This window comes from Hippopotamus amphibius, chromosome 3, assembly GCF_030028045.1.
Source record: "Hippopotamus amphibius kiboko isolate mHipAmp2 chromosome 3, mHipAmp2.hap2, whole genome shotgun sequence".
Classification (NCBI taxonomy): domain Eukaryota; kingdom Metazoa; phylum Chordata; class Mammalia; order Artiodactyla; family Hippopotamidae; genus Hippopotamus; species Hippopotamus amphibius.
Genome location: NC_080188.1, coordinates 129,817,912 through 129,840,650, shown reverse-complemented (window position 1 = coordinate 129,840,650; position 22,739 = coordinate 129,817,912). Strand labels below are relative to the sequence as shown.

At 57.3% G+C, this 22,739-nt stretch overlaps 1 protein-coding gene across 5 annotated transcripts in view; it reads right to left on the bottom strand.

The window, feature by feature from the left end:
* ANO1 (anoctamin 1) overlaps positions 1-22,739 on the bottom strand; it is an 89,826-nt gene that overhangs the window by 8,592 nt on the left and 58,495 nt on the right. For 3 of the 5 annotated variants that reach the window (XR_009052526.1, XM_057726016.1, XM_057726017.1), the window contains 10 exons: positions 22,338-22,349; positions 21,644-21,715; positions 19,512-19,589; positions 18,510-18,584; positions 14,909-15,110; positions 14,652-14,763; positions 13,003-13,060; positions 11,248-11,348; positions 10,542-10,687; positions 7,952-8,104 (listed from right to left, as the gene is read on the bottom strand). Coding sequence is in view for 4 of the 5 variants with exons in the window: in XM_057726016.1 (XP_057581999.1) it covers positions 7,952-8,104; positions 10,542-10,687; positions 11,248-11,348; positions 13,003-13,060; positions 14,652-14,763; positions 14,909-15,110; positions 18,510-18,584; positions 19,512-19,589; positions 21,644-21,715; positions 22,338-22,349 (1,009 nt within the window). In the remaining variant the exon portion in view is untranslated. The remainder of the gene's footprint in view (positions 1-7,951; positions 8,105-10,541; positions 10,688-11,247; positions 11,349-13,002; positions 13,061-14,651; positions 14,764-14,908; positions 15,111-18,509; positions 18,585-19,511; positions 19,590-21,643; positions 21,716-22,337; positions 22,350-22,739) is intronic. The other 2 variants (XM_057726018.1, XM_057726019.1) reach the window with 1 other exon arrangement.

The window sequence follows — 22,739 nt, the reverse complement described above, 5'->3', positions numbered from 1 at the left end:
TGGGGGAAGAGAAGCACAGCTGTAAAGACCCTCTGCCGCTGGCTCTCGGGAACTGGGCTAGCGGGCCGCAGCCTGGCCTTCGCGGGGGCCGGTCGGGCCCTTTTCTGGGGCAGGTCAGACACGTGGTAACGGGCGTCGTCTGGGGAGGACCCGGGGGAGCCTGGCTGACGACAGAGTCCGCGGCTTGTGCTGGTTCGTCCGCTGTTTGCGAGCAAGCTGTAGCTTCTCAAAGAGATGCTTAGACACATCTGGTCCCTGGTTCTGAACAATCTCCTGCGAAGCTGTGTAACTACTGACTGGCTTGGATGGAGCCTTTTTCTAGAGAGACAAGGGTTCAATGCTGCCCCAAAGAGCCCACGCAGCCGTAACGGGAGATGGAACCCACGACGTTTGATGTCCCAGCACATTTCGGAGCTCTAGTGCCAGGAAAACTGAATTTAGGGAGAGGCCAGAGGCAGGGCCAGCGTCAAGGAGCAACGTCACGGCCCCCCGGCTGGTGAGGCCAGGACCACGTTCTGGGTGTGATGACTGGACAGCCGTGCGGTGCAAGCCATTTCCCGTCTGGATGCCCCCTGTTCCCACCCCTTGCAGGAGCAGCGCTGTACCTAATCACAGGTGAACAGAAAGATGACCACATAGCACCCGGAGAACCACACGCTGCTCCACTGGCCTCCCTCCCAGCAGAGACAAGAACCAGAAGGCCCGGGAAGGAAGCGCTTTACCCGAGGGCCCAGGGCAACTCCTTAGGGCCTCAGAGTTGTGACTCCTGGAAAGGGGCCCACTGTCCTGCCTGGCCCCACCCCCACCCTGACCTCTCAGGCCAGGCACACATCATCGCAGATTTGGGGCTGGAACCCTGTCCTAGGCATTCTCTCTCCCTGCGCAGAGCCAGATCTGAGGTGGTGACAACAGCACGTCTCAGAAAGGGCCGCAGGCGACAGTAGCCGGGGGTTGGGGGGTCTCTACCCAGGGCACATAGAGCTGCGCACGGGTGTTCCTGCCCTCGCAGCCAGCGCCCATTTCGGGGGTGCATGCTGGGGGTCTGCAGAGACAGCAGGAGTTCAGGCCCATGTGGCCCAGGGGCTGGACACCACAGGCTGAGACCCAGCACCCAAGGTCGGCTGGGAGGGGGGCTCCCCAGCGCCCCCCACCGCCCGGGGACCACTCCACGAGAGCAAGTATTTGCGATGCCCGCTGCAGACCCTCCTGTGGGGCCTCGTGGCAATAACGCTCCCCTGCCTGCCCATCAGCCATCCTGGCACCCGTCTGGGCTATCACCGAACCCGAGAGGGGATGTTCGGCCCAGTTCTGTTGGGTCTTCCCACAGGGGCAGCGGTTCCCAATTCACTTTTGTGCTGGCGCAGCGGCAGGGCAGTCACGGGGCCTGTGCGCCTCGGGGCACTAGATCCACCACCCTACCCATCTGTCACGAAGGAAGCACCCGGGCTGCCTGTGAGTGGGAGGCGGCTTGTCGGGCAAGGCATCCTTACAGAGCCCGCGCCGTGCTTGGCCCACACGCACGGCTGGCTGTCTCGGGGCCTGGGGGCCCTTCTGGAGACTCCGAGCTTCCGGGGAGGCTGTGGATGGCACATCCTGCGTCTCTCCTGGGCCTAGCACGGAGCCTGGCATGGGCGGCTGGGCGCTGTTGGGTAGGTGTTTGCTGAGTGATTGCACAAGCATAGAAAGCCCTTCCAACTAGACTCTTCACGCCCGAGCAGAGGTTGCCACCTCCAGGCGCGTGGGTGTTGCATCGAGCTTGCCCGCTACTTAAAACATCTTGATGGATGTTTACAAATCAGGATGATGCATTTTTTTAAAATAAATTTATTTATTTATTGGGTCTTCGTTGCTGCACACGGCCTTTGTCTAGTTGCGGTGAGGGGGGGCTACTCTTTGTTGTGGTGCATGGACTCCTCATTGCAGTGTCTTCTCTTGTTACGGAGCACGGGCTCTAGGTGTTTGGGCTTCAGTAGTTGTGGCACGCAGGCTCAGTAGTTGTGGCTCACGGGCTTAGTTGCTCCGTGGCATGTAGGATCTTCCTGGAGCAGGGATCGAACCCATGTCCCCTGCGTTGGCAGGAGGATTCTTAACCACTGAGCCACCTAGGAATTCCCGGGATGATGTATTTTAAAAAGCTAGACTTGCTGCTTCTAAAGGAGTCTCAGCTCTGGGCCAGCAGCGGGCTGGCATCTCCATGACAACAGCTGGCGGTGGCTGGCAGTGGTGCCCCCTTCAGGCTACCCCATGCACTGTGGTTCTCTCTGTACCAAGGCAACTCCCTTTATCATCCCGAGTTGCTTAGAGAAACATTTATCTGAACCGAGACTGGACTAAAGCAGGGAGACAAAAACCCCCAAGGGCTGGGTGTTTCCAGGGAACTGGGAACAAGCACTCGTGGTGCATATGTTCTGTCCACCTGTTCATGCGGCCCCGCCGAGCCCCATGGGGTCTGAGTTTAGAACCCCGAGTTGGGGTGTGCAGTGCCTGTGAGCCGGGCAAGTTGAGATCTCCGGGCAGGGGGCTCCCTCGGGAGGTGGCCCCTGAGCTCAGCAACAGGAAACGGGTCTGAGGCTGGGCCAGGGGACTGGTCCAATGGGCCGAGAGAAGTGACAACATGAAATGGGGATGGTGAGGTGGGGGACAGCGAGAGTTTTCCATGGCCCTGGACTGAGCCTGTCCTCCAGGTCCTGCAGCGCCTTTGTGTCCAGGCTGACGGTCCTCTGTGCAACCCTCCCACCCCAGGACCATGGGCTCCTGTTTAAAAAATGCAAAACCAGGACACAGCCTTGGCCTGCGGGCCAGCCTCTTTTGGAGTCTTGACTCTCCGAGTTGAGCAGACACACACGCCAGGACGAGAGTCACTGCTCTGATGACCTTGAGGTGCAAGGGGCTGGTGCTGTTTGGGACAAATCTTGGCTTCCTGTGTGAAAATCTCACAGGGAGAGCTGCCTCATTTCCACCCGCCTTCTTCCTCAAGGCATCCCCGCTGTTACAGAAGACGCTAAGCCACGTTTCCAAGGACATGACAGGGAGGTATTTGGACGTGTCTGCCGGCTCTTAGCGCCCAGGAGCTGAACGCAGGCAGAGTTTCTCACCCGGAAGGCTCTGAAGAGTGAGCGTGAGGGCAGCAAGCACGTTGGTCTGGGGTCAAAGGTCAGGACTGGGATGCTGGAGCCGGTTCTCATGGGCACACAGGGCTGGGTCCCTGAAGTGATTCGCCATGCCCCACCCTCCGTAGCCAAGCAGGGCAGTCGAGGTGTCTGTGCTTTGTGGAGGAGCTTCCTCCAGACACCCCTGGTGCCATAGGTGCAGGTCATGGGGGCCACTGGGGCCCTCTGTTCCTTCAGGGCCCAGCACGGATCACAGGAGGAATACAAAGGCCTCTTCAAGGAAAGGTTACCGTGGAGGAACCCATAAACAAACCCAGATTATGCTTCAGCCAACCTGGCAGGAACCAGGAAGCGAGCAGCTGATCTGTAAGCACTGGGAAAAATCGAGGGACGGTGAGCAGGGACTCCGAGGATGTGGTCCAAGCCCTGCTCGTGGTGGGAATGACAACGCCCACTGAGGCTGGGGAGGGCAGCCGGGGTTGGGTGTGTGCCCTGGTGTTCATTTCCACCCTGGGGGGGCTGCAGGGTTTAGGTGCTGCTGCAGGGCACAGCCAGGCACAGATGCCAATGCAAACACTGGCCACTGTGGACACGCCTGGGGCCTCCGGGCACCTGCGAATTGGGCCTTTGTAAGCAACAAGTGGCGGGATGTGATGCTCTTTGCTTCACGGCCACTGGGCACGGGCTCAGAATTCCCAAGGACTATCCAGGGAGTGCCTGGCAGGCTGCCCCATCCGCCCCAGCCAGGTGTCAGGCGTGCACCCATGGGAGTGTGCCGGGGGGCTGAGGGCTTGAGGTCTCCGGTTCTAGCTCAGCTCTGCTAACACCTGGCCTCAGTCTCCCCATCTGGAAAGTGGGACTGAGGATTTGCCCCAGCTTCCTCACGAGGCTCCCAGAGGACCCAACAGCAGAGAGCCCTGGAGAAAGTTCAATGCCAGACACAGCTCTCTGGGGTCGTCCTCAGAGTAGGGTGTGGTTGGCTTCCGAGAGCCCTGGGTTCCACGTCACCTTGATGTCCAGGGTGGGTTGCAAATAAGGCCCATGGCCCAAATCAGCGCATGGCTGGTGTCTGGATGACCCAGGAGCGAAGAACAGCTCTTACATTTTCAAGTGTGAAATGAAAAAGGCGTGAGAAACGTAGCGTTTCAGTGAGAATTCTGCACATCGCCTTACCGTCCATGAGACAAAAACATTTACTCACAGGCCCTTCATGGAAACGTGAGCTGGGCTCTGACCCAGCACAGCACCAAACCCACTGCTGTCCCCCGGCCCTGTGGCCACAGCCCTCCTGGCTCCTTAGGGGTGTGGCGTGAGGGGTTTGCTCCACAGCCACAGATGAGGCAGAATCAGGAAGCCTGGGGGCCAGAAGGGACTTTAGAGGGCCAGCGAGTTCAGGGGCCTTTGTAATCTTTTAAAATCATAAACGAGAGCAGTATCAAGCAGTATCAGCAGTATTTCATCTTGTGGAACTGAAAACCACAGCCACAGAAAGACAGAGAAAATGAAAAAGCAGAGGACTTTGTACCAGATGAAGGGACTGGATAAAACCCCAGAAAAACAACTAAATGAAGAGGAGATAGGCACCCTTACAGAAAAAGAATTCAGAATAATGATGGTGAAGATGATCCAGGACTTTGTAAAAAGACTGGATGCAAAGATCGAAAAGTTTACCAAAAACCTAGAAGAATTAAAGAGCAAAAAAACAGAGATATGCAACACAATAACTGAAATGAAAAATACACTAGAAGGAATCAATAGCAGATTAACTGAGGCAGAAGGGCGAATAAGTGACCTGGAAGACAGAATGGTGATAATCACTGATGCGGAAAAGAATAAGGAAAAAAGAATGAAAAGAACTGAAGACAGCCTAAGAGACCTCTGGGACAATGTTAAACGTGCCAACATTTGCACTATAGGGGTCCCAGAAGGAGACGAGAGAGAGAAAGGACCTGAGAAAATATGGGAAGAGATTATAGTTGAAAACTTCCCTAACATGGGAAAGGAAATAGCTACCCAAGTCCAGGAAGCGCAGAGAGTCCTAGGCAGGATAAACCCAAGGAGAAACACACCAAGACACATAGTAGTCAAACTGACAAAAATTAAAGACAGAGAAATGTTATTAAAAGCAACAAGGGAAAAACAACAAATAACATACAAGGGAACCCCCATAAGGTTAACAGCTGATTTCTCAGCAGAACCTCTGCAAGCCAGAAGGGAGTGGCATGATATATTTCAAGTGATGAAAGGGAAGAACCTACAACCAAGAAAACTCTACCCAGCAAGGATCTCATTCAGATTCGATGGGGAAATCAAAAGCTTAACAGACAAGCAACAGCTAAGAGAATTCAGCACCACCAAACCAGCCCTACATCAAATGCTAAAGGAACTTCTCTAAACGGGAAACATAAGAGAAGAAAAGGACCTACAAAAACAAAAACAAAACAATTAAGGAAATGGTAATAGGAACATACATATCGATAATTACCTTGAATGTAAATGGACTAAATGCACCAACCAAAAGACACAGACTGGCTGAATGGATACAAAAACAAGACCCATATATGTGCTATCTACAAGAGATCCACTTCAGACCTAGGGACACATACAGACTGAAATGGAGGGGATGGAAAAAGATATTCCATGCAAATGGAAATCAAAAGAAAGCTGGAGTAGCAATACTCATATCAGATCAAATAGACTTTAAAATAAAAAATGTTACAAGAAAGGACATTACATAAAGATCAAGGGATCCATCCAAGAAGAGGAGATAGCAATTATAAATATATATGCACCCAGTATAGGAGCACCTCAATACACAAGGCAAATGCTAACAGCTATGAAAGAGGAAATGCAAAGCAGAAATAGAGACACGGATGTAGAGAACAAACACATGGACACCAAGTGGGGAAAGCGGGGGGGGGGGGTTGGGGGGGGATGAAGTGGGAGATTGGGAGTCCAAATTGTACACTCTAAATATATGCTATGTATTGTCTGTTAAAAAAAATTATAAATGAAGTCTAGTAGGGAAGGCATCTGCTTGCTGAGTCTTTGCTGATGGTCTGGGTCGTCCAGATAGGAAGGAGAGTAAAGTAGCAAAACACAGGGCCTGGACTTTCCTGGTGGTGCAGTGGTTAAGAATCCACCTGCCAATGCAGGGGACACAGGTTCCATCCCTGCTCCAGGAAGATCCCACATGCCATGGAGCAACTAAGCCCATGTGTCAAAAAAAAAGTAAAAAAAAAAAAAAAAAAAAGGCACAGGGCGATGGCAATGACCTCTGTACTGGAGCTGGGCTGAGACTTCCCTACTGCTGGAACAGCAAGCATTCCTGGACCCTCTCTAAGCCCGGGCCCGGCAGGTCACATCATGGACCCCATGTCGCAAATGTGAACCAGATGACATCACTGATACCTGAGTGTGTTTGAACTGTGAAAATGGCAATTTCACCTGGTTCAGCCTGCGAGGCTGCACTGTGTAAAGCAGGAGTCCAGGCTTCTCGGGTGTGGGATGGCGGGGTGCTGGGCGGGCAGGATGGTGGAGAATTGGTGGGCCCGGCATCACGAGTGGGTGGGGGCCGCACCACGGGGCCCAGAAAGGCCAGGGAATCCCTGGCCTGGGATGGGATGGCCCCAGGGGCATTTTCAACCAGGATGACTCAATGCCAAGGGCAGGAAAAGCTCTTGGAAGGAGTGATGAAGTCCCGCATTTTTGCAAGATTATGTTTGGGCTACAAAAGCCCAACCTGAAGATCTATCACGCTGGTGTGCAAACCTTATTTTGGTAAAATGACAGATAACATCCCTAACACACAATTCAATCTTGTTTATTCCAGGAACCAGCACAGAACTAGCACCGGTGCTGTTGTAACTAAAACTGTGTTCAATAGGAGAGAAAATGAACATGTTCCGTAATTTTCCGTCTCATTTCAAGATAAAATCCCAATGAACACGTTTTTGTTTTTACCCTGAAGATTGGGTCCCTGTTTAATTTGATTCCCCTTAAGAGAAGATGGGCATCGTCCCTACTGGGGAGCACAGGCTCCGGCCGAGGCGTGCGTGGGGCTCTGAGCCCTGCCCGCTAGATCTCCCGACTCTGGGACAGACGGGCACCCACATCTGCTTCAGTGCCTCTGGTGACAGGGAGCTCCCCACTCCGCAAGGAAGTCAGCTCCACTTTTGACACCTCTGACTATTCGAAAGTTACTCCTTATGCTTGATGTTAAATGTCCCGCAAGCCCCAGCGCCTCCTCCACGTGGATGAGGAGCCCTTGGTGCCTCGGGGTTAGAAAGCCCAGGCTGCTCTTGGCCCGTACCTGACAGGCAGGTTACACAATGCTCTTCCCTCGCTGGTGGGAGAGGGCTCCCTCCTTCCTTTACTTTTCTGCGGACGTTAAATGACTAAATGACACACTGTGTAGGAAGGCACTGCTGAGCTGCTAATATCAGCTTCCCTCGTGGTCTGGCTGTGCGCTCTGGGGCCACACAGATGTCCAGGGTGGGGCAGGGGGGTGCTGAGGACCAGCAGAAGAAAGTTATCTCGTGGAATTCCAGGAACAGCACACCGGGGAGATGCTCAGGTATCCGAGACACGAGCCCTTTCCCAAATGTTCCCCGTGGCCAGCACATTTCAGGAGCTGGGAGTTCGGGGTGGGGTAGAGAGGGGCCTGGAGGTCCTGCATCCCTCCCCTTCCCCCCGGCCCCATCTCTGAGTCTCCCACCGGCGGGGGGGTGCAGTGAGGAGTCCGGGACCCCACTTTGCCAGCTCTGCCTCTGGCTTCCGGGAAGTGGGATCCCTTCCCCAAGCCCAGCATGTTCTCAGACCCCGGTGCCCGGGCCACTCACCGATGTCCTTGGCTCTGACAGCCACCGGCCTTCGGAGCTCAGTGACGAACTTTTTGGCGTCCAGGCGGATCTCAATGATGTTGTTCAGCAGCGCGAAGAGTGGGGCCAGCGGGAAGGATGCGACGAACAGGGTGACAAAGCCGAACTGGATGACTGTGGAGAGAGCTGGCGGTCAGATGCGCCGTCCCCGTCCCAGCGCAGTGGGACCCCTGCCCCATGTGCCACACGGTGCCCTGCCTCCCATGTGTAAGACGGGATCTTGGGACACGCCCCATGGCCCTGGGTGACCCCAGGCCAGGAGGGGGCTGGGGGCAAGGTTCCAATTTTGCTCTGGACCTCAGTCTTGCCTCTTGAATAAAGGGCATGTGCTCATTTATCACACGTCTGATCTTAAAAAAGTCACCAATATGGGGAAAAGGGTGCCCGTGAACACGAAGGACCAGCCTCAGTCACCCTGCGTCCGGGCTGGGACAGGGCCCAAGTGCTTCTTAGGACCTGGGGGGCCCACCAGCATCACTGTGTCTCCAACAGCCCCCAGCATCCCCCCGCCATCGGGCCTCTGGGAGCCGGTCGGGGACCACCGTCCACCATCCTGGACAACCTCGCCACCCCCCCGCCCCGCCTCCCTCCCTCTCTCTTTCTTGTTGTTCTTGCCATTGACTGGCCGGCTCTGGGGTGCCTTTGGCCTCGGAGGCCGCAGCTGGCACGAGCCTGGCTCCAGGGGGGTGGGGCAGGGGAGGTCGGGGAAAGGTTGCTGAACGGAAGTGAGTGGGGGAAGCTGGTTCAGGAATTGTACAGCCGGACCCTGTCCAAGGGTGCTGGGCGCCAGGCGGTAAACAAGGAAGCCGGCAGAATGTCACCTCGGGCCCAGTGGGCTGAGTGTGGCCATTGTTAGCACGTTGGGGCCGGGGCGGGGGAGGGGGGTTGTTGGGCTCCGTGTGGTCCTCATCCCAGAGCCACGTCCCTGGCCTCTCGCGTGCCCCACGGGATGCTTCTGTGGACGTTGGCCTCGCCTGAAGTCTCTGGAGCTGATGGAGGTGATGGAGGCCACCAGATAAGCTCGGCGTGGGGGTGGAGAGGCTGCGGATCCCCGAGGCTGTGGGTTCCCTGACTCCCGGGTGGCACTGCCTCCTCTTGTAGGGACAGCAGAGGGGAAGGCAGCTGGAGATGTGGGTGGGGCGGGGGCCTTTTGCCTGTTCCAGCGAGAGTCGGCCTGGAGAAGACTGGCAGGCACAGGGTGGCCCCTCCCTGGGTGGGCAGGAGGAACCTGTCCCAGGAATTTCATTTCACGAAACCCCAGACGACCCAGGACTCTCCAGCCACCACAGAAATCAAAATCTGGGGAAATGACTGACTGCGGCCTCTCAGCCGATCACAGGCTGCTGTTCTCGCTGTCTCTCCTCCCACGGGGGCAGGTGGCAGGCAGCGGAAACCCTCCTCCCAGGCCCCATGATGCATGTACGCTGGGCAGGGGGCAGGCCTGGGGGAGGCAGCACCCACAGGGCAGGGAGCTGCCCTCCTGTCTCTGGTACAGCCTGGACGTGATTCTGGGACAAAACAGAGGATGTCACCCGAATACCACACTGTCTCCTTGTTTTAAGCCTCAGAGCCTTGAAGGCAAGGTACTTCTGCACCGCCGTCCAGAGGCTGGGAGTGACTTACCGGGACCAACTCCGCCAACAGGGACAGTGCGGGGAAGCACCCGTGGTACAATGAAACAGAACTGCTCCTGCAACCCAAGGCCACCTGTCCCTGACCAAGTCACCCTGCAGGGCAGTCCTTGTTAAGATGCAGAGTCCGGGTCCCACCTTGTGCAGGCCAGGGTTGGGCCTGGGAACCAACATTTAAGATAGCTGTCCACGGTGGCCGGGGGCATGATACTCTGGGACCCCTCCGTGTGAATCTTCCTGACCGCCTTCACGTATCCACTCATTCAGTGAACATGTGTTGAGCACCCACTGTATACCTGGACCTGCTCTAAGTGTGGGGGGGTACAGCAGTGAAGAGGAAAAAGACCCCAAAGACCTGCTTTCATGGAGCTACAGGATAGACAGATGAAGGAGGAATGGGAGTCATGGGGCCTGAAGATGCCAGCTGTGGTAAGAACCAGAAAGCAGGGGGAGGGGCTGCCCCTTTTAAACGCTGGTGTCAGGAAGACCCCTCTGGTGGGGGAGATTCTGAGCAGAGCCCTGGAGGAAGGGAGAGAGTGATGCTTGTATCAGGGGAGAGCATTCTAGGCAAGGCACAGCCAGTGCAAAGGCCCTGTGGCAGGCGTGACTCTGCGTTTGGATCACAGCAAAGAGGCCAGTGTGGCCCGAGTGGACGGAAAAGTCGGAGGTGAGGTCAGGGAGGCTCCAGGTGGCTGCCATGCAGGCCACACCTGGCCTGTCCCCTCTCTCCCTTGCCCCACTCCTGGGGGTCCTGTGCCACCTCTGGGCATCCTCCTGCCCAGTGACACAGCTGCCGGTGACACAGCTGAGTCCTGGGCGTGTCCCGTTCTGCGCAGGGATGGCGGTGAGCCCCCCAGGTGGCCAGTGGGCCCGTTTCCCTCCCGCGCCGGCTCCCAGGACGGGACTGTGTGGTCACTCACTCATCTCCATGTACTCCGGGGTGAGGCCCGCAAAGGGCTCCAGTGTGTAATCCACCTCGTAGCGCTGCTTCCTCTTCACGTACTCCTCGTGGTCAGAGGGGCTCTGGGGCTGCAGCCTCAGGTAACGGATGAACTTCTTCATTTTCCTGAGACACACGGCGCCGCCTCGGTTAGGGTTCCAGGAAGGTGGGTTTGGGGGTCTGGCGCCTCCAAGTTGTTTTTCCAATTCTCTGAGCCGTCGAGTGTTTTAATCCTGAACTAACGTCTTAGCAACGACCCCTCTGTGGATGATTTCCTTTGCCCTTTCCCCCGCGGGCAGGGGGCAAGTGTCATCGCTTTGTTTGCGACATAAGGAAACGGAGGCCAGGGAGGGCCCTACAGGTGTCGGGGTCTGGCCGGGCCAGAGCAGACCTGGCTGCCTTGGACCACGGGGGCCGGCACGCGGGTTTAGGGGCCCCTGTGGGTACCCCGCATCCTCAGCCAGTTGGGGGGCAGCGGGTCATCCTGGCCTCGTCCCTCTCCACGTCCACCAGAGGCAGGTACTGCCCATCTCCCCGCTGTGTCCTCACCACCTCCCTGCTCTGGTGCCCCCATCCTGGTCCAGCCCCTGCATCACCTGTCCCCCAGACCTCCGTGGAGCCCCCGAGTGCCCCAGGCCCCCGGTGCCCCCCTCGCCCCGCTGTGACCCGAGGCTGCTGCTACTCACGGTATGCCGATCTCAAACAGGTTGTTCTGGATCAGCTGTTTCCCCAGCATAATGATGCTCAGCTGGATACAGAGTTCCATCAGGCAGCCCCCCGGGGCGCACTGCGCACAGGGAGCAGGCGCGTCAGCCCCGCCGCGCCCCGCCCCGCCCCGCCGCCCGCGCATGCGGGAGGTCGGCCCTTGCGCTGAGGGCTGAGCTGTGTCCTCCACGTCCCAGCTCCCCCAACCTCAGAATGGAACCTTGTTTGGACATAGGGTCTTTGCAGATGTGACCGAGTTAAGAGGAGGTCACGCTGGCGTACGGTGGACCCTGCCCCCATGGCTGGTGTCCTTATAAGAAGAGGAAACACACAGGCACACAGAGGGGAGCAGGCCCCGTGAAGACAGGGGCATCCATCAGCAGGGGACGCCAAGGATTGCCAGCGGCCACCGGAGCTGGGAGAGGCCTGGAGGAACCACCCTCCCAACCTTGAACCTTCCAGGGGGCGTAGCCCTGCTGACACCTTGATTTTGGACTTCCGGCATCTGGAACCACAAGAGAATGCCTGCTGTTTTAAGCCACCTGTTTGCGGTATCTTGGAAGCTAGTACATCTGGCCAATAGGCTGTTGGAGCTGGAAGCAGGCTCCGAGAGGGGAGCACACTGCCAGGGAGTGGGCAGCGGCGGGGCTGGGTCCCAGGGCTCCTCCTCCCCCAGGACTGCGCCGGCTGGGGCCCACGCGGCAGGGAAGCCACGTGGTGAGGCAGCCGGCCACCCCTCGGAGGGCCAATGCCCTGTCCTCCGTGGGCTTGTACCGTCACAGGCCAGGGGGCCGGGCAGGCAGTCAGAAGATTAACTCATCTAAGTGAAGGGAACTCAAGGGACGCTGGGTGACACTCTGGGGCACAGCTGACCCCTCTGAGTCCTGAGCAAAACTTTATATACCATTACCAAAACGTTTATCTGGGAGAGCCATCATCTCATTAAAAAAAAAAAAAGCCCTATGCTCTCTTCTACTCCACAAAGGCATTTCCCCAACTTCCCCAACCATTAACGAGCTTGACAGGGTGTCATCTATGTAAAGGATGTGTCAGGTAGTGGGGGGAGCACTTCGTGGGCTTTTTGCCCATTACTACGGATGAGGCCTATGTCTTGGGATGTTTGGGGGCCAGCACTCAGATGGTTGAACCTCTAGACTGTGCCCCAGGCAGCTGGATCACCCTGTACCTGATGCCAACCCCAATCCTCTCTACCCTATTTCACAGAATCTTTATCAGGGAGACCCTGATAAAAAGACTCTTCTTTTCCAATAAGCTGAATTATTCTGCGAGTTGGAAATTTGGACCAGTTACCCTGAGACCTGAAGCCTGGCTTGGTCTGATGGAGCTAACAGGGCAAGTCTGGGGGCCAGGACTCAGCGGCAGAAGTGGCCAGCATCACTGAGCAGACGTCAGAGGTCACCAGTATTGTGTTTGGCAGGGAGAGAGGTGGCATTTCAATGTTAAAGTAAAAGAATTATAGCTGAGGTCTGTTTTTTTCCTAATACATCCTAACCAAAGAGAAAAACATTCAAGGTCTTATAGAAAAAATAAACGGGTGTAATTTTTTTGGCTTCTATGACCCTGAAGAGATATTCTCCTTTTAGTAAAGCCAAAGAAGATTGAAGACCCATCCCTGCAGCCAGAGAACAGAGCAGGGGTCTCGCGGGGCAGGGAACCGTCAGGTTTGCTGTGCAGACAGAACCGGGAAAGTGCAGCAGCGTGTACAGACTCATTACCTCTTCCATCCGGAAAGAACGGAAAATGTACACGTAGTCGCCCGGACGTCCGACAAATCTGCAATGATTGGGGGTCAGTTAGGGGAGAGAGGGGAGAGCGGGCACGGGGAGACCCCTGAGGTGGGGGCTGCACCGCATCACGATTCCCCAAGTCAAAGCCTCCTGAGTCTCACAGGGTTTTCCCTCTGCCCATTTCAGTGACTAAGAATCAGCCACAGTGGTTTTCTGTTGGTGGAATGTTCCTGTGGTTCCCAAACCCGCAGGTGGGTAAGAAAATGTAGCTTCAGCAGGAAACCAAGAGGCTGAAGGGCAGATGGAGGGGAGGAGCCCAGGAGGGGAAGAAGATGCAGCAGTCTGAGCGCAGAGGGTGCCGCCTGCCACGGCAGAGTCACCCACGGAACCACGCTGGGGACCGCAGACAGGCTGGGGTGGGGGTGGCCCTGAGGCCGTCTCTCAGCTTCCTGTGGGACGTGGGGGCTGGGGGGCCTCTGAGAGCCTGCCTCGTTGTTGTGGGTGCTCTCGGGGGGCCTGGGTGCCTTGGCCCAGCTCCAGGACCCTGGGGTGGGAAGGTGACCACAGCACTTGTAAATCACATGATGCTGAGGAAGGTGACTTCGGGAGGGGTTCTGGGATCAGACCTACCAGGCTCTGGCTGGAGGGGTGGTGGGGAGTATTGGTGGGGGGGTGGTCACAGGCCCCTATAAACCCAGGATGGCTCCAGAGGGCCAGGGCATGGGGTTCACCCCACCACCAGCCCAGAACTCCAGCGGCTACCCTTCTCACGGCTTCTCCTGCAGCCTCACCCCTCCACTGTGGGAGCCCCTGGAGCGTGCTGCCTGGGGTCCCTGCTTCCCTGGGGGCCCTGCTCCCTGGGGTCTCTGCTTTCCTGGGGGCCCTGCTCCCTGGGGGCCCTGCTCCCTGGGGTCCCTGCTTCCCTGGGGGCCCTGCTCCCTGGGGGCCCTGCTTTCCTGGGGGCCCTGCTTTCCTGGGGGCCCTGCTCCCTGGGGGCCCTGCTTTCCTGGGGGCCCTGCTTCCCTGGGGGCCCTGCTCCCTGGGGGCCCTGCTCCCTGGGGTCCCTGCTTACCTGGGGGCCCTTCTCCCTGGGGTCCCTGCTTCCCTGGGGGCCCTGCTCCCTGGGGTCTCTGCTTCCCTGGGGTCTCTGCTTCCCTGGGGGCCCTGCGCCCTGGGGTCTCTGCTTCCCTGGGGGCCCTGCGCCCTGGGGTCTCTGCTTCCCTGGGGTCTCTGCTTCCCTGGGGTCCCTGCTCCCTGGGGTCTCTGCTTCCCTGGGGTCTCTGCTTCCCTGGGGGCCCTGCGCCCTGGGGTCCCTGCTCCCTGGGGTCTCTGCTTCCCTGGGGGCCCTGCGCCCTGGGGTCCCTGCTCCCTGGGGTCTCTGCTTCCCTGGGGGCCCTGCGCCCTGGGGTCCCTGCTCCCTGGGGTCTCTGCTTCCCTGGGGGCCCTGCGCCCTGGGGTCCCTGCTCCCTGGGGTCTCTGCTGCCCTGGGGGCCCTGCGCCCTGGGGGCCCAGCAGGAGCCTCACTGACTGCTCTCCCCGGGGCCCAGGTGTCTCCCACCTGAAGAGAGATGGGGGAGGGGAGCCTTCCACTGAACTGGGGGAAAGTGGTGCGTTTTAGTCACTGAAGAAGCCCCTACCGGCCTTTGAAGAACGCCACGTAGAAGATGGGGGTGTAGGAGTTCACGAACTTCAGCAGGAAGGCCTTGAAGATCAGCCTCTCCTCGAAGCTCTTCTCCGTCTTCGGAACCTCTAGAAGGAGAGAGACGCACGCTGCTGAGCCAATGCCCCGGGCCAGGCTGCCCGCTTCCCCCAGCTATCACGGCCGCGGGGCTCAGAGAGGGGGGGTGGCCCGCCCCCGGCCCCACGGCAGGAGGGGCGCGGCCGGGGCGCTCACCGATCTTGGTGAGCCACCTGGCTATGCAGCCGTAGACCTCGTCCAGCAGGATGATGACCACCAGGTTGATGATGACCGCCGTGGCCGTGACGGTGACGCGGATGTTGGACCGCACGGAGGGGGAGGAGTTCATGGCTAAGGCGGCGGCCGTGGAGATTCTGTAGATGATGACGCCAAGGACGATGGCGAAGGTCACCGCTATCTGCAGAGGGGGCAGGGGGCGCTCTTGGCGGGGCCCACCCAGTCTCATCCGACCGCAACCTCCATCTCCCTGGGCCCGGCTCTCCCCCCACCCGAGAGCACTTCCGCTTCAACACAAAGACGGGCGTTCCTTGTCGCCCGCCAAATACCTGGGGCTTTATGGGTGTTAACTTCACAGACAAATGAGGGGCTAGGTTCTGTTTTATAGAAGAGGAGGCTGACGTTCAGAGAGGTTAGGTCACCAGGCCGGGTCGCCCAGCGCACCAGCTGGGATTTTCCAGGTGGGTCCACCAAGCCTGGAGCGCACGCATGGTTCTGCTGCCTGCTGTGGGGCAGCGTGACATCTCGCCCACTGTCCCCAACGGGACACCCGGTGGCTGCAGCCCCAGTAGCTGCCCGGTTTGTGCGCCGACAGGCTGACTACAGGGTGGGCTGCCCCTCCCCCTGGCCTGGGTGACCCTGAGCGGAAGCAGTGCTGTTCTCGATGCTGTTGCAGGAGGTGGGTGGGGCGTGGGGTGGTCTGGTCCCGCTGGGCAGTGCTGCAGGCCTGGCTGGGACAGACGGATGCAGTCCCTTCTCCCAACGTCCCCAGGAGCCACCCACACCCTTCGGCTTGTCCCTGGGAACAAGCCCCTGATCTTGCCAAACCCACCGTGGGACCAGAACATCCCCTAAAACGTGGGCTGGTGCTTGCTTGAGAGGCCAGGGAGGAGCTGTCTGCCTGCCTGGGCTGCTCTTCTTTACCCTCAAAGGCCCTGACTCACCTGGGAAGGCCCTGTCCTCATCCTGTCCTGCCCTAGGGCTGAGGGTGACTGCAAATTCCAGTCCCGAGGGAGCACTGAGGGTGGAGGGCAGCGGTGCAGGGCTGTCACCTGAGCCCGACTGCACCCCGCCTGCCGTGTGCCCCAGGTCCCCAGCATGTCACTCCCACTGAGCATGTGCAGGGAGGCCCGCCCCTGCCAGAATGGCCCCCCGAGGCTCCCAGGACAGCCCTGGAGAGCTCGGGGACATGCTATGTGCCTCTCGGGTTGCAGCTTGGAAGGGCCGTGGCTGCTTCACCCCAGAGGGGAGGCCACAGCTACGGGAATCTCCTAGGAAGCTCTTATTTTCAATTTGGGGCCAGTAAGTCCGCTGCTGCCCACGTCTGAGGACTGAACAGTGACCACACCCGCCCGGGGAACGTCCGCGCCCCACACCACACCCTGATGAAGGGGCGGCCCTGTGGTGAGGTGTGGGTACCGCTCCCGCCAGTTCCCAGTTCCCGGAATGAGCGCTTTCCTGAGAAAATCTCTTGCTCCTGCCAAGAGGTCCCTCCCAGGGGAAGGCACCACCCTTAGCTTGGAGATGCCCTCCTGCCTCTGTGTGGAGGTGCAGACGGGGCACCAGGCCTGCAGGGTGACTCAGCAAGGCGCCCCCTTTCCCTGTCAGAGGGCGGGTACACCCCCATGATAAATCCTATAGCCGTGCCCCCTCCTGGGTGCAATGCCCCCTCTAGAAGGAAAGGGCTGCGGGGGCCAGGGTTTGGCCCCTGTGTTCACACCACTGCCTCCAGGACCAGGAGCATGGGGGCACCTTGTAGGTGCTCAACTGCAATTTGTTCAGAGAATGAAGCTTCTGAGTGCAGGACGAAACGGATTCATCTGTGATGGGGTCACCAGGACCTCAAGGGCCAGCGAGTTCCTACTCGCTGTCCCGCCTTTGCTGGAAGTGACAATGTGCCCATTTCCCTGCCTCCTTGTGGTCAGGGGTGGTCAGCTAGATGCAAGCAGAGGTGTGCCTAAAGAGGGGCTGCCTCCACTGGCATCTGTCTCCTTCCCCTTGGCCGTTCCTCTTCCTCGTGCCTGGAAAGTGGAGGTGATGTTGGAGATGAAGCAGCCATTTTATGTCCAAGAGGGACACAGGCACAGGACAGGTGTGCAGAAAGAAGAACAGAGAAGCCAGTGCCTGCTAGTGTCACGGAGGTGCTGGACCAGCCCTCCACTGTCCACCACCTCGATCTTACTATGTGAGAAACTCAAAACTCCCTGGAGACTATTCATGGAAGTGACACGCAGTCTGAGGGCTCTTGTTCAACCTTGCTGTGCTGCAGGAGAAGGGCCCACAGCCTCCCACCTCCTGCCACCCCCTCGCTGCACCTTCTGTGGTGACACTGCTTCTTCTCTGCCAGGAGGGGCTGAACCCTGGTGCCTGAGTCCCCCATTTCCTGCACCCCTTCCCCCACCGGGTGAGCCCCAGGGGTGCTCCAGGCAGGGACCACGTCATCCTAGGTTACCCCTGAGCACCAAGCCTGGGGGCATAGCACTCATGTGCGTTTGGGGTGTGTGCTCCAGGGTCTTCAAAACATGGCTGGGCCCACTGCCACCCAGAGTCATCTGGACGGCACAAAAGTCCTCCCCACAGCGACTCCACGGTCTTGGGGGTCCCCACCACGGATTTCTTTGCTGTATGTGAGCATGAGGGGAATCGGAGTCCTCACTCTGCTTACAACTACTCAGGTTAGGGGGCCTCAAGCACCCCCAGCCCCAGTGGAAAATCAAGACAAGCCCACCTGCGTGTCTCCAAGGTCACACAGAACAGCGGGGGCCCTCGGGGCAGACTGCCTGCCTGGCACCTGGCCTGGGGAGAGAGGAGACCTCTGGCCTCCGTTTCCTCAGCAGCAGGAGAGGGACAGGCAGGTGTGAGGCCCTCAGGCAGCTGGGCACAGCCCAGCCCTCGGTCCACAGTGGCCATGCGGGCCCCTGGGTACCAGGCTACGGGGCCGGGGGCTGTACAAAACTCTAACTTAAAGCTCCGGGGCTGGACAAGGGGATGGTCATCTCTACAGTGACCACGGGTGGCCCTGACCTGTTGGGGGGGGGTGATGAAATCACGGCTAGCACGGGCCTGAGGCCTTCCAGGGACATGGCCTGATCAACTGGGGATTAAAACCCCCTAAGAGAGACGGCTGCGGTGTGGGCGATTTACACAAATCAGCAGCGTCCGGATGAGCCTGGCGTCACAGACCCTCTTGTCACCTGAGAGGCACCGTCCTGATTTTTGTCCTGCCTCTGTGTTATTCATCTAATGGCCTTCTTTAAAACCCCTCCATTTTGCCTTAAATAATATCTGTGAACTCCTGGGTTTGAATGACGAGTTACTCACACGTGTCACTCTCAGAATGAAAGATGTGTGTCAGGGACCACAGGAAACCATGTCACGGGCCCCAGGGCTTGGGGAGCCCCCGGGGGTCACTGCAGAACCCAGCCCCCTTCCCATTTTAGGGCCGCTGGTGGAATCTCCCCGTCCCCACCGCCCTGCCCAGCCTGGGATGAACACAGCTGCCACGAGGACGCCTGACTCCACCCAGGTGAGCGCGGCACACCTTGGTACTCCCCCCACCCCCCAGCCTCCTGGAACTCACCATGAAGATGATGGAGACCAAGTTGGTGAAGTAGGCTGGGAACCGGTCTCTCCAGGTGAGCTTCACTTTGTCCGTCTACAACACGAGACAGGGCAGGGTCAGCAGTGGGGACCATCCCGGTGGACAGATGTGTGTGTGTATGCACGTGTGTGAACAACTTGGACAACAGAAACATGGTAAAAAACAAACAAACAGTGCAGGTGATGAACCAATGCAAACATCTGGCACCTGGGGCCTAATCCCTGATGAAATCATGCTATGAAATGATAGAAATAACAGTTGTCTAAAAAGGTGAGTCCTCTGTGTAAGAGGCGTGATGATGCCAGAGGCTTTTCTAAATTAGACGATCAGACCCCCATCTGGGAGAAGCCTGGACTCTGTTTCTTGGCTGGAAGTCTCATTTCCAAGGTGAGAAGATCTAAGCTGTTTTCCTTCGCCACCCAGACCATAATAGTAATTTTCCTTTGCAGAGCAAGTTGAAACAAGCCACCAGCACTACAAGTTAAAACGCCACCCGCCGCGTAGCAACGGCAGACGGTGGGGACACGTGGCCCGAAGGCTCTAGCACAAGGATGACGTGGTCCGGAGGGATCTGAAGTGGACTCTTGTCACTAATCTGGGATGTTTCAAGAATGGGGTGGATCTTTAATGGGAAAAATGCACGGGAGAGGTCAAAGAATGCTGGCAGGCATGACATCCGAGGCCACGCATTCCAGGGCAGGTGGCATGCATGTTAATGAGACCAGGGACTGCTGGCAGGCAGCCGCGACAGGCACATTTCACAAGCTCCAGAGACAGCCGAGCTCCCCCCATGAACCCAGAGTGGCCATGCAAGACATCGCAACACGTGTCACAGCCTGCGGGTGCTGAAGGAAGGCAGAGGAATGTGGATGTGAATGTTAAAATCATAATACAGCAGTCAGAGCTGGTTGAGGAAAACACAATGGACTTTGGTCGTCGGCAAACACTCAAGACTCGCGAAGGCCCCGACGCGACATGTACCAATTTCACCCCCGCCATGGCTGTCTTAACCCTCTGCCTCCATTTGTTTGTTGGCTCCTCCGGAAGGTGCCGGCGCTTCTGGGGCGGATGGAGGGAACAAGAGAGCACCGTGGGTGAGACCGCCGCCCAGGCCCCCGTCAGCCCCCCGGGGCAGCCAGCCGCATCCCAGGCTGTGCTGCCTGCCGGGGTGGATTCAGGCTCTGGGCATCTTAAACCCACTAGCGATGTCAGAGACCCACATTCTAAAAGAAAGGCTGCCACAATGGCGATGGAAATGGAGACTCCAGCCCGGAAGCTCAGTGGGCTCCGTGGGGCCCCTCCCATTGACGGTGGCCGCCATGTAGACGGTGTGTCTTGTGCAAAGACACGGAGCATTTTACACCAACGTGAAGGAAGTCACGCTCAGAATCCTAGCACATCAATGAAGGGGTGAACTTTTTATTTTTCTTTCCTAAACGAATTTGGTGGCATAGCTGGGGAAACATTTAAACCATAAAGTTGAGAGCCGGTGAAACGAAGGAGAAACTCAAGGGTGTGGCCCACCGGAGGCGTTCACTGCCTGGAGTCACTATCAGAGGCCGGCAAAAATGAACCCTGACCTTTGCTGCTCTTGTGATCAAGGAGCTTAGGTCAAAGCCAAGAAGCGGAGTGACTGAGAATCTGGGATACTGCCCAGGCCTGGCGCTCGGGCTTGGTCGAGCCCCTGACTTAAGTGGATGTGACTTGGGCCACGAAGCACTTTTTTCCTTAGGAAGAAATGAAATCCTACCCAAGCTCACACTATGAGGTGCCACCGTAAAGCCGTGGGGTGGACTGTCTGGGGGCGGAGATGCTGCCCTGCACGCAGGTCGTGGTGGCCCACGGTGGGGGCCTGGGGGCTTCAGAGCAGTGGCACCCACGCTTCTCCCTTTAAGAGGGGAGACACAGCCCAGGGGGGCTGATGGAGCCCTTGGTTCAAGGCCACAGGACAGCTGCTCTGAAGGCAAGGTGCACGGGACATGCAGGCGTTCTGATTTGTTAAGTTAAAAGGATAGTCTCCTTTTAACTTAGGGGTGAGGACTCACGCTTTTGTAGTTATTTTCTCTGCACCCTTGATTCCACTCAGACTCTGAGTTCATGGAAGTGCACCCCCTTTCTGGCTGCAGGAGGACTGAGCTGGGCTTTCGATGTGTTACAGGAACTGGGGCCCGAGAGGGGGTTTGGCTGTACCCACTTTGCCCCCCGAGAGGGGATTTTGGTAATTGGGACCCCTGGCCACTTTGTACCAGCAAACTCTGTCCATAGGACACAATGACAAGAAAAGATCAAAGCAGGGGTTTGCTCTGGTCACTTCCAGAGGCCGAGGGTGCAGATGTGACCCGTGTGGACACTGGGATCTGGGAAGAGTGTCCTGCGATTGTTCCCCATCCCTTCAGGACCTGACTTTCCAGCCTCAGTGAGAGGCTGACAAGGGCCCTGGGGCTCCATGCTTGTCCCATGTCATATAAGAAAACCTCTGATAAAAAAATAACCAAGCACCCCAGAGGTTTCTGAGAAATTCACGCTGCGAACATGACTGCCAATTTGAATGAGAGGTTTTAGGAAAGGCATTTGTTATAAAAAAGGTGATGACTTCAAGAACATCACAAAAACGCTTCTCTCCCTCATTCTCATCGTCTGGGAGTGAGACAAGGAACTGGCCAGCTGCTCAGGGGCTGGGACCAACCCTTTCATCCATCATTCAACGTAGAACACGAGGGCTGGACACAAGGACCACCCAGCGTGAAAAAGCTGCAAAGCTGCTCGGTTCTTGATGTTGAAATGTTGGCTGAAGTTTGAGATCACCCAGGATAGACCGAGAAGGTAGATCTCTAGTAGGGTTTGACAAATCCGGCCCCCTGCTTGTTTTATAAATAAAGTTTTATTGGAATACAGCCAGATCCATTTGTTTACCTGTTGTCTATGGCTGTTTTCATCCTACAATGGCAGAGTTGAGTCGCTGTGACAGAGGCCTGCAGGGTCTAAAATATTTACTGGTGCTGCCTGGGGGCCGGCCTCCCATCTACACAGTGTTTGCTGATCCCTGGCCTGACATGTTGATGAACATACAATGTTTTACCGCTGGCAAAGCCAACTGGCAGCGGCCACCGTACCTCTTTCTTTTTGGATTCTTTCCTAAGAGACTTCTCCAAAACTCTGGCTTCATATTCGGCTCTGGGATGGTCCTGTGAAAGAAACCAAGTCAGCGGGGCGGGGGGACTTTGTTAATTTTGGGAGTTTGAGACCCTCACCAGCAGCACGTGTGGCAAAATCAGCCCAGACATTCCCTCGGACACCCTTTGGGGCCAGTTCCTAGCTGACTGTTTGTACCATTTCCAATTTAGAACTCCTTGTAAGCAGGTCATCCAGGATTCTCCCCCTCTTGGGAACCCCAGCCCACTGGGAAGGCCACAGAATCGGGCTCTGTGTCCTGCAGGCAGGTCAGTCTGCACCAGGCTGCAGCCCATCCTGCAGCCCACTCACTCCGAACACCCAGCCATGAACTGGCCCCTGAGAGCGTCCTATCAGGAGCCGTGGGGGTCAGAAGAGATGGCAGTGTCAGCAAGCGCGGGCAGACCAGAGGCGCCAGCCTCGGGGGAGCCCAGAGCAGCTCAGCGAAGGGCACTGGAACAGAAGAACAGGGGTTAAGAGAGATCGGAGGTGGGGGAGGAAGCGGAGACCCCTGCCCGCCGTGGAAGAGCTGCAGGGGACCGCTCAGCAGAAACAGACAGATCAGGTGTGCGAGAAGGTCCCTCTCCCAGGGAGACAGGCTACCGGAAGACAGAGGAGTGACAAAAAATTCCAAACCTTGACAGCCTCCTTCCAGGAAAACCAGAAACGTAAAACAAAAACAGAAAGATTTCATTACTTGTGTTGTTTTTTAAGAAATAGGCTACGTCTGCTAAAGATGATAATCTTTTCTTTCTTTTCTTTTCTTTCTTTCTTTCTTTTTCTTTTGGCCATGAGGCATGTGGGGTCTTAGTTCCCCGACCAGGTATTCAACCCATGCCCCTTGCAGCGGGAGCACAGAGTCCTAACCATTGAACCACGAGGGAAGTCCCTCAACATGAGGTTCTTAAGAACCAGGATGAAGAAAGACAGACACGGGTGGACAAGGAAGGCTTGCTAAAGGCTGATGCTACTTTAGGGTGACTGCGTTTTGCTGCTTCTGCAGGACGCATGTTCTAGGCAATTCTCGAGGGAGTGCTA